This window comes from Orycteropus afer, unplaced genomic scaffold, assembly GCF_000298275.1.
Source record: "Orycteropus afer afer isolate SDZICR_OR568_19922 unplaced genomic scaffold, OryAfe1.0 scaffold00003, whole genome shotgun sequence".
Lineage (NCBI taxonomy): Eukaryota > Metazoa > Chordata > Mammalia > Tubulidentata > Orycteropodidae > Orycteropus > Orycteropus afer.
In genome coordinates this window covers 22,453,128-22,463,983 of record NW_006921590.1, presented here as the reverse complement: position 1 = coordinate 22,463,983, position 10,856 = coordinate 22,453,128, and the positions used below count along the sequence as shown (strand labels likewise).

Below are 10,856 nucleotides of genomic sequence, written 5' to 3'. Positions count from 1 at the left end.
GTAAAGACAATCTGTAGTATCTCTCCAAGGTTCACCAGTTGCATCTACTTAAAGCCTTAAAATACTTTCTGGACAATATAAACACATGATAGACACAGCATACATGGTAACAACTTGGCCAATGATACACTGAATAAAATAGCACACAACAAGGGCACCCACCCAATCAGGATGCCCCGAAATGACAGGAAGTAACATGTGTTCATAGGATGTGCTGAATACAAAACCTTTAAAAATTTTTGGCATTAATACTTACACAGAATACTTTCTTAGGCATTCTGCAAGAGCAGGTATGCAAGCAGAATTACCTCTTCATTTCCAGATTACCAGTTATCTATGGGAATACTTTAAGAAAAGCCAGGAGGCAGGGCACCTCCCCTCCCAGTGTCGTTTCTTTGCCAAAGCAGCAGGGTCTGAGGGTTTTAGGTGGAGAGGGGCAGCTCACAGGTCTCTCCAGATGTAAAAGTCACCAAGTAGCTGCCAAATGCAGCAGGGGCCTGACACTGCCTCATCAAGGCATGGGAGTGGACAACAGACTTGGTTTGTAGCCAGGGGGGTCCAAGGGTTTGACCCAAATGTTCCCTGGAGGCCCTGTAGAGTGGACACAGGCACTGGGTGGTTCAGACCCTCCCGCAGGAGGAAGTGGAGCCAGGGCTGGGTCTCCGGCCCAAGGTCCAGGAGCAGTGCCTGACCTCGAGCTCTCTAATACCGGAGCATTACGACACATTTTGGATGGATGTGCAGGAACCAACTCTATCAGGACCCAGCCCTTGGAGGGCTGGGTAGACTCACAAGGAGAGGTCAAGCCAAGCCAAAGGGTAACGGACAATGCCAGGGCAAACCCACCCCCGAGATGGTTCCCAGCAAGGTCCCTCAGGTTTGCAGCTCATCTGGCTTCAGAGCAAAGTGCCCGAGATTCAGTTGTCCTCTGGTGTAGCGGGCTCTCCAGGGACTTCCTCAAGACTGCCGTCCTGGCCATGCTCTTCAGGATCAGAGGGCACAGTGCAGCCCCCCACCGGGGCCCTGCTGGGGGCAGCAGGGCCGTTCTGCATGGTGCCTCCCACACTCCCACCACCAAGCCCACCAACAGGACACAGCTTGTCTCCCTTGACCTCTTGAACAGAGATGCCCATCTCCTCAGAGGCTACGTTCTCCTCCTCCCCTCGGATCCCATCTTCCTGATGCCGACCTAGCACACAGTTTCCCACGTCTCCAGATTTGGAACACTGGTCTTCCAAGTCCTTCTCATTCTCTTCTGTCTGTTGTTTGTCTCTGGCACTGAGTTTACCTTTGGATTTCCTCATTTGCCTGTTGTTCATTTCTTCTCGGGAGAATCGCCACTGAAACTAGAAATCAGAGAGGAGGACAAATAAATGCAATCTTCTTGAATCTGGAGCATCACCTGGCAGCATGTTTGCATTCACACCTGAGTCTAATCTCTAAGTAAGACAAATGATTCCCAGAATTCCTAGAGTGAGCAGTACAGGCAACAAAGTGACACGACAGCCTCACATACCTCATGCCAACCATGAACCTACTCAGTGCGTTCATGGCTTTATTGCATATGTGGACTCAGGGTTCTGCAAGTGTGTGTGCCACCTTTAACTGGCTCCATAGCAAAGATCCATGTGGCAAAGGGGGTCCTGAAACCCTATCATTTGGAGGACCAGGACAGGAGAGGAGATATGGGCTTGCCCTTCTTAAATGCCCCCAGCAGAGTGAGCTCCTTTTCACAGGAGAGCCCTACCATTACACCTAAGGTCATCCCCCATGCCTGGGTAAATCCCACAGTCAATGAGTGGTCCAGGAGGGTGTCAGAAAACTCTGAAAGGCCACCCCAGCTCCAGAGCTACCTGGGGAGTTGGCTGAGGCCATTGTTGTGATCGCATCACAGCCTGACTCCTCCTTCTTTCCACCCCTGCTGCCTCCTTTGCTCCACAGATGTTGTTTCGAGGTCACTCCTCCTAAAAAATCTCCACCTCAGAGGCTGCTTCTCAGGGGGTGTGACCAGCAACTGTTTCCCCAGGTGATGGGGAAGCCAACAGATGTCATGCATTCAGTAATAGCTGGGCTAGAGCCCAGGTCTTGCACAAGCTGCAGAGGAAGACCCCCTCAATGAATGTCCCAGCTCCACCAACCAAATGATGTTTCTAAACCTCAGTTTCTCATCTATTCTATGAGAACAGATAGTCACTGCAACTATTCCGTTTTAGACCAGAGGTCAGCAAACTTCCGTAATATTTTAGGCTTGTGCAGGGCTTTGAATCTGTTTGAATTGGTTCAGTCATTGCTGATGCAGTGAAATTGGAGCATGAATTTGTAAAATGTGGGTATACTGGAATTGGAAAAATTACAAGTTGAAGACCTGGAACGGGAGACTCACGAGAGGTAGTGAGCCCTTTCAGGAGCCCGATGTGGCGAACTGGATTACTGCCAGGACTATGGAGAGACATATACATGTGTATTTAAAGCAGTGTGGGTTGGCTGCCACTTAGAGCCGGGCATTGTTGTTCCTGTCTCTGCCAATCAAGAGATTTGTTGCTATGCAACACACATGCCACCTTGGTTTTCTAAGAAGGATTAAGCTTCTAGCAGGGTGTCTGCGTGTAATTCTTCCTGTTCCAATTATTGTTCCAGTTCACCCACATTTTAAAAATTCAGGTTTATTCCAGTGTTGCTTCACTGGCTATGACTGAACTAGGAAGAACTGGTTTGAAGCCCTGACTTCGTGGACCATAAAGTCTTTTTTTTTTTTTTTTAATTGTGCTTTAAATTTACAGAGCAGAATTTGTTTTACATTCAACAGTTCATGTACATTTGGCTTCACTCCCCAATTATCATCCCCAGCCCTACCCGACTCTCCTCCTCTCCCTTCCCAGTGACCTCCCCATCCCTGTGCCCTTCTTAGTTATGCACTCCTGCCTGTCCAGCTTTTCCTCTGTGTGACTGTTGCCCCTCAGGTGCCCCATGGCCGATTGCTCCAAGGGATGTATCTCGGTAGAGTAGGTGGGTGCATTGCCCTGGGTGAGTGTTCTGCATGTAAGTCTTATTACTGTTGGGCTGAGTGCTAGCCCTTAGGAGTGAGTTTTATCCCAGGCTCAATGTGTATCCCAGGACCATAGTTTCGGGGGTCCCACCAGACTCCATCCGACCAGTAATTCTGGTCATTATTGTGTTTTTGGATTTTGTTCCATGTCTATCCTCCCAATGTTTAAGTTTTTGAGGAACCACCCAACTGTTTCCACAGCAGCTGCTCCATTTTACATCCTCTCTAGCACTGTACAAGGATTCTAATTTTTCCACATCCTTGCTAACACTTGTTACTTTCAACTTTTTTATTTATAGCCATCCTAGTAGGTGTGAAGGAGCTCTGATGGTGCAGTAGTTAAAGCATTTGGCTATTAACCAAAAGTTCAGCAGTTCGAACCCACCAGCCACTCCAGGAGAGAAAGATGAGGCAATCTATTACAGCCTGGAAACCCTATGGGGCAGTTCTATTCCGTCTTACAGGATCGCTATGAGTCAGAATTTACTCAATGGCAGCAAGTTGTTTTTTTTTTTTTGTTGTTGTTGGTTTTGGTTAGGAAGTGTGAAGTGGTATTGCATTGTCGTTTTGATTTGCATTTCCTTAATGACTAATGATGTTAAGCATCTTTTCATGTGTTGATTGTTCATTTCTTCTTTCAAGAAATGTCTGTTAAAATCCTTTGCCCATTTTAAAATTTGTTTATCTTTTTTCTGTTGAGTTGTAGGGATTCTTCATATAGTCTGGATATTAAACCCATATTAAATACATGATCTGGAAATATTTTCTCCCATTCTGTGGGTTGTCTTTTCACTATGTTGATAGAGTCCTTTGATGTACAAAATTTTTCAATTTTAATGAAGTCCACTTTATTTATTTTTCTTTCATTGCCTGTAGTTTTGGTATCATGTTTAAGAAACCATTGCTGAATCCAAGGCCATGACGATTTGTTCCTATGTTTTCTTCTAAGGGAAGCAAGACTGGGCAATCTACTCCTGTAAAGATTTACCACCTTGGAAACCCAATGGGAATCGGGGTCACTCTGAGTAGGAATCAACTTGATGGCAGTGGGTTTGGTTTGGTTTGATTTTTCTTCTAAGGATTTAAAAGTTTTAGCTCTTAAATTTACGTCTTTGACCCATTTTTAGTTAAGTTTTGTGTATGGTGTGAGGTAAGGACCTCAGAAGGTTTTTATGTGGATGCAATGATGGGCTTAGCACTGTGCCTGGCACATGATATATAAGATATGTTTGCTCTACCCTTACAGACACTAGATGTAAAAGTAAGTGCCTTGAGGTCAGGGATGCCACATCAGTCTTATTTACTACTATATCCCCAAGGACATGGCATAGTGTTTAGCACAGAGGAGACCCTCAAAAATGTTGTGGAATGAATGAATGAGAAGGACAACAGAAGCCAGCCAAGCTGGCTACACTTGCATTTAAGGATGAAGTCTTGCAATTTTAGAATTGAAATAGCCTTCACTTCCTATGACTCCTCACTAGGCCAGACAGGGATGCAGTCATAGCATCAGTGGGACACAGTTTCTTAAGGCTGGAGCATGTGAAGAGGCATCAATGCCTCACGCAATGTCAGTTCTGGTTGCTCTCCAGAAAGAAATTAAAGAAGAAAAGAGGGGAAACAATTTCAAAGTCTTGCTGAGTATAAGTCTATACAAACTGCCCCACATTTTGGCAGCTGTGTGCTTGGAATAAATCTGGGCAAGTAAGCTTGAGCAGCAATGGAAGCATGAAGATGGGTGTTAAAGCAAATACCTGGGAAAGACACACAGAAATGGGCTGTGGAATGTGTTCTGTGGGCAAACAACCCATCAAACAACCCTGCCCTTTTTTCTTCTACTTCTCAAACACAAGGGTCCCTCCAATCTTCCTAAGCACAGCCCCTCTGACCTTTGGGGTTCAGTATCATCCTGGGGGTTCAGTATCCCCAGAATTGCCTCCACATCAGAGAAAACCTTTCCATCTGTGTGGGCTCAGGGTCCCCAACACCATGAAGATCAGATGCCAGAAAGCATGTTGTATGCACTTGGGAAGGTGGCAGCCACAAAATTTTCAGGACATGCCAGGCACTGTTGTGAAAGGCACAAAGAACAAGAGAGAAAGTCCTGGAGGGGGAATAGCTGGGTACGTGAGGGCCACAGTCAGGACCCCCAACTGGAGGGGGCAGGATCGCTAGAAGAAAAGCTTCACAGCTGGAGACTGGATATGTGCTCAGCCACCCTCCAAGTGCTGCTCAGCACACACCTGTGTCAGTCTCCACCACTGTCATTTCCTTTCACTACAGTTGCACCACACTGATTTCACCAAATATGTACTTAAATCTTAGACATTGTGTGATTGAAAGAATAATAAAGGAGACTGCAGTTCCTACGACTTCTTGCTGAGCTAGTGGTGGGGGGCGCAGGAATGCAGTTGCACCATCAATTGGACATGAATTCTTAAGGCTGGACCACACTGTACAGAATCCTGAATGCTTTGCTAGGAGAAGAGAAAAATGTGCCGTGTAAATTAAAAAAATAAAATACAATAAAAATCTGCCACCTTTGCAGTGCTTTCAGTGGTGGAGATATATTTCTTCAAGTAAAACATTCTCCTGAACACTCACAGGGTTCTGCGGTTTAACCACCATGGGGTTTTGGGATTTAACACCCTTTAGATTTAGATAAGACTGGTAAATTTGAATACTTCATCAAAGTAGAGATAAAAAGGGAATGAAATACATGCCAAGTTAAGCCTTAAGATCTATCCCATCCTTTGTGACCCAGCACTCTCAAAAATCCCCCAAGGAGGCAGGTCGCAATGTTGGATGGGCACTCCCCCTGACACTTGTTTGGGATTCTCTCATGCAAAGGCTGACAGACTTCCCTTTGGATTAAGCTTTCTCTATCCAAGCTATGAGTTTCTAAGTAACAGACTTACTCGACAGGTTAAATAGTACCTCAGACCTCAATGGAGTCGCCTTCAGTCATATCCCCAGCAGGCATATTTAGGCTCAGTAACCCACAATGGAGGACTCTGATCCCAGACTTCACTAACAGCTGCAGCCTCAAATGCCAGCCCTCCGCAGCTCAGAGCACCCAGTTATCTAGGTTCATATACAGCTGCCTTGTGGCATGCAGCTGCCATTGAATTTTAATACAAACCTAAATGGAAGAGCCGTCTTTGTTTTTTAATGGATGTTCCAAAATAAAGCCTCTTTGCATGTTGCATATTTTTGGCAAAAGTCTAGATAAGACCACCTATATAGGGCACTCCGAGAGGCAGTAAGTTTGGGGAAGTCAGGAAGTGTTACTTTTGCCAAAAATGTGGTAAAACGCTTTTAGCTAAGAGATCTTTTTTTTTCTTTTTTTGTTTTAAATTTTATTTTGATTCGGGTGAAGATTTACAGAGTAAATTCCCTTTTCATACAGCAGTTCACATATACTTTGTCTCATGTTATTGACCAAAATTTACAATGCAACAGCTCCCCTCCCACTTCCTCCCCATAGTTATCTCTTCCCAGTGTCCATCCCTCCATACTTTTCTGCACCCTGAGCTGTCTCCCTGTGCAGAAGCAGCCCTTCCTTCTCCCATGATTGTAAGAGATCTTTTTTTTTATGCTAATTATACTATGGTGGATAAGACCAGGTTCAAATCCCAGTTCTGGCACACAGTAGCTGTGTGACCTTAGGCAAGTTATTAATCTCTCCAAGTCTTCAGGAATTCTTCAAACACAGTTCTAGAAACTGTGTCTCAGCCTCCAGGAAGGCTGTGGTGCACACTTCTGGAGCCCCATTCATACCAGTTTATGGGAATAGTGCCCTCTTCAGTGTGAACGTAGATGTAGAACTATGGACAAGCCCACCATTTGCCAGGCTTTCTTTCATGCTTCACTTCTCAGAAGCAGGACTGGGCAATCTACTTCTGCAGAGATACCGCCTGGGAAACCCAAGGAGGGGTCACTATGAGTCAGAAACGACTCGATGGCAGTGAGTTTGGTTTTTTTTTTTTTTTTCAGTTCCATTCTTAAGACCACTATTTTTTAAGATACAAACCCACCTACTCTTTCAGAGGTTGCCATTGGTAAACAAACAACGGGACTTCTGTGGTTCGTTCTGGATGCCCAGCCATATCCTGTAGAAGACCACGTTTATTGACCTCCTGGCGGTTCAAACCCACCAGCCACTCCTCGGAAGGAAGGTTGGGCAATCTACTTCTGTAGTGATACCGTCTTGGAAACCCAAGGAGGGGTCGCTATGAGTTGGATCTGACTCCATGGCAGTGGTTGCGTTTTTGCGTACTTTGACAGGAGGACACAGGCTTAGTGGAAAGGGTCTGCGAGAAGCACACCAGCCACTTCCTTAAGGAACCTGCCTGGGCTTCTGGGAAGGGAAGGATTGGGGACTGTCAGTGCTGAGCTGGGTGAGAACTATTTCAGTGAGCATTTTCTATCCTTAAGGGTCATCCCCCCAAAATCTATACAGCCACATTTCCTGTAAGGACTGCACTGTGTCCTCAGATGGGTTTGTGGGTGATGTCACTGACTCCAGAGCCTGCCTGGGCCCCCACCCCCTCACACGGCTGTCACGGGGGCCTCAGCCAGGGACCAGCCAGGCTCTGATTCAAGTTTCCCCTTCTTGTCCTCTACTTTGCAGAGCAGGTTTTTATGAAGTGGGGAAGTAGCAGTGGCTAAAACCCAGGTCTGGATAATCTAGAAACTGTTCAGAGCTGTGAAGGCAGACTGCCTGCAAAACACTGCCAAGGGAGGAGCACATGTGTATGGAGACGTCCACTCTGGGTCACACCCTGTGATAGGGTTTCATGTGTCCTGAATCCTCAAAGCACTATTCTCAATAGGCATTATCAGTATCATTTTATAAATATGTAGAGGTTCACAGAGGTTACGTAACTTGCCCTAAGTCACATAGCTAGAAAATAGCTGAAATGGAGTTCAACACTGTTACCCTCCTTCTCATTCTTGGTGAAAGGCTTGGGCATTTGCTCTGGAGGGAAGGGAGCAGAGGAAGTGAAGGGAGTGGCTGCACACCTTTGAGATGGCTCTGCTCAATGCATAAGTGCCTCCCTTTCAGACTTTACCATGGCAAGACACATTTGCTAGGTCAGGTGCTTGACTCATTAGGCCAGTTAATGGAGGTCCAGATTTAACTGCCATTAAAGATATTTTGGTTTAGCTGATAGAAACAAGTATCTACACTGAAGGCTCCTTGACAGGCCCCCTTTTTAAAGAAAATCAATAGTGATAAAATTTGAATGGATGTCCACAGGTGAGCCTGGAAAGGGCCCTAAAACTACTCAACTCCAGCTGTTAAACTTGAGCTGCATCAGAATCACCTGGAAGGCTCATTAAAGGATAGGTTTGTGGGCTCCTCCTTGGAGTTTCTGACTCAGTAGGTCTGTGGAGGGGAGGGAGACTATGTTTTCAACAATTTCCAGGTGATGCTGATACTGCTAGTCCATGGACCACACTTTGAGGGCCAGTGAACTAAGAAAACCACCCCAGGAAAACCAGTTGCCATCGAGTTGATTCCAATTCATGGTGACCCCATGTGTGTCAGAGAAGAATTGTGCCCCATAGGGTTTTCAATGGCTGATTTTTTTTTTTTTTTTCTGAAGATCTCCAGGCCTTTCTTCTGGGGTGCCTCCCATGGGGTCTTGAACCACCAACATTTTGACCTTTCAGTAGCAGTTTAGAGTATTAACCATTTGCACTGGGAACAGAATAACACATCCCTCCCTCCCACAATCACGGCTCTGCCAACCGTGAAAGGCTTCCTCTGTCTCCCTTCCCCACCTGGCTTTCCTTTCTTCTTTAATCTGGGGACAGCGAGGTCTTTAAGAAATCACAAAAATTGTTCCAGATCCCAAAGCTCATAAAGGAAGCATCTCCAAAAGTGAGAGGCCAGGGATGTGGCATTGCTTTAGACTTTAGCAGCTTTTCAAAGCTTTTGGAGGCTTTGAAGTGAGGTCTTTAAAAATCCACAGAAATTAAAGCATGAAGGATGTGCTCCATATTTTGAGTTTACGAATCAGCAAACAAGGCCCAGGTAAAACAGGCCACGCTGAGGACAGGGCCCCATCCCTCAAACCATAGTGACCATGCCATTTATTTGATTGTGCTCACTGACATCTAAATTGAAAAGGAATCCAAGTAGCTATTCAATTCAGAAGTTACTGCATAAAAGAAAAAAAAAGCCTTCACTTTTGTGTGCAATGTGTGTCTAGAGTCCTGGGTCAAAAGGGGCTAATCGTTTAATTCACACATTTTAAAAAACATCCGGGACTCTGTCTCTATGTTAAATAGTTTAACTTGAAGGAAGACTTCCCTGTGTTGTGGAAATCACCTATTACCTCTGAAGGAATTTAACAGCTTTGAAAACCACACTCACACACAAATAAAGAAGTTTGTTTCCAATGTTGGAAATTCTTGAAGAATTCTGCCCAGTTTGCTGATTAAAAGAGGCTGAAATATGCTAAGTCCTAAGGAGCACTCGTGGCATAGTGCTTAAGGCATTTGACTCCTAACCAGAAGGTTGGTGGTTCAAACCCACCAGCCACTAGATGGAAGGAAGACTGGGCAATCTATTTCCATAAAGATTTACCACCTCAGAAACCCAAAGTGGTTTGCTATGAGTTGGAATTGACTCAATGGCAGTGAATTTGGTTTGGTTTAATATGCCAAATCTTGCCATTTCTTTTCTTAAATTTCAATACTAGCATTGAAATCCTGGAGCTAGACATATTACATCTGTTTTAGGCTCATAAGTTTGATTATGTATTCATTGAGTCAACAAATATTTATCGAGTACTGTCTTAGGCTGGGTTCTCTAAAGAAGGAAAACTAGTGAAGCTTTTATATATACCTACATCTCAAGGAATTGGCTCATGCAGTTGTAGAAGCTGGCTAGTCCCTCCCATATCCATACGTCAGACATCAACCTGGAGGCTTCTCCTGACTCTCATAGCTACAGGGGCTGATAAACCCAAGACTGGCAGGCAGTACTACATGTAGGCTTCTGGCTTCAGAGGCTGATGAATCCCAGATTGGCAGGTAAAATGGCAGGCTGTTGGTTCACAGGCTGCCAGAGCAATGATCCCAAGATTGGCAGGCCACTGGTTCAAATCCAGATGATGATGAGCCAGCAAAAAGCCAGAGACCATTCCCAGAACTTTTCCATATATACTGGAAGCAGGCCACACTCCAAAGGAAATTCCCTTTCAACTGCTTGACTGCTCAGAGTAGATCTAATCATGTTGGTGATTTAATTATAGCAGATCTCATCATGGGAGATGACTATATCATAACTGCTAAAACACTAGAATCATGGCCCAGCGAAGTTGACACACAATCTTAAGTATCACAGGTACCAACAAAATGTCACGTATTAAGTCAATAATGTCTAACTCCTCCAGGAGTCCAGGAGGAGAGGAAACTCAGGCCCACCCAGAGCAGCAGGCTGGGAGAGAGATAGGGGATAAAAGCCAGGAACCCAGACAGAAGAGTAGTCAGCCCCAGGATTACAGGTGAGGAGAGACAACTCAGGGATGCCCGAAGCAGCAGGGGGGAAGAGCAGGAGAAAGGGGATTAAAAGCCAGGAAGCCAGAAAGAAGAGCAATCAGCCGAAGGGATTAGGTGAGGAGAGGAAACTCACGCCCGCCCAAAGCAGCAGGACGGGAAAGCAGGAGAAAGGGGATAAAAGCCAGGAACCTGGACAGAACAGCAGTAAGCCCCAGGGATACAGGTGAGGAGAGACAACTCAGGGACGCCCAAAGCAGCAGGCCAGAAGAGCAGGAGAAAGGGGATTAAAAGCCAG

General features: G+C 45.5%; 1 protein-coding gene across 1 annotated transcript in view; it reads right to left on the bottom strand.

The window, feature by feature from the left end:
* Positions 1-917: 917 nt before the first annotated feature.
* RFTN1 (raftlin, lipid raft linker 1) overlaps positions 918-10,856 on the bottom strand; it is a 271,732-nt gene continuing 261,793 nt past the window's right edge. The window contains exon 9 of the mRNA XM_007937384.2: positions 918-1,346. Within this exon, the coding sequence (XP_007935575.1) occupies positions 918-1,346 (429 nt within the window). The remainder of the gene's footprint in view (positions 1,347-10,856) is intronic.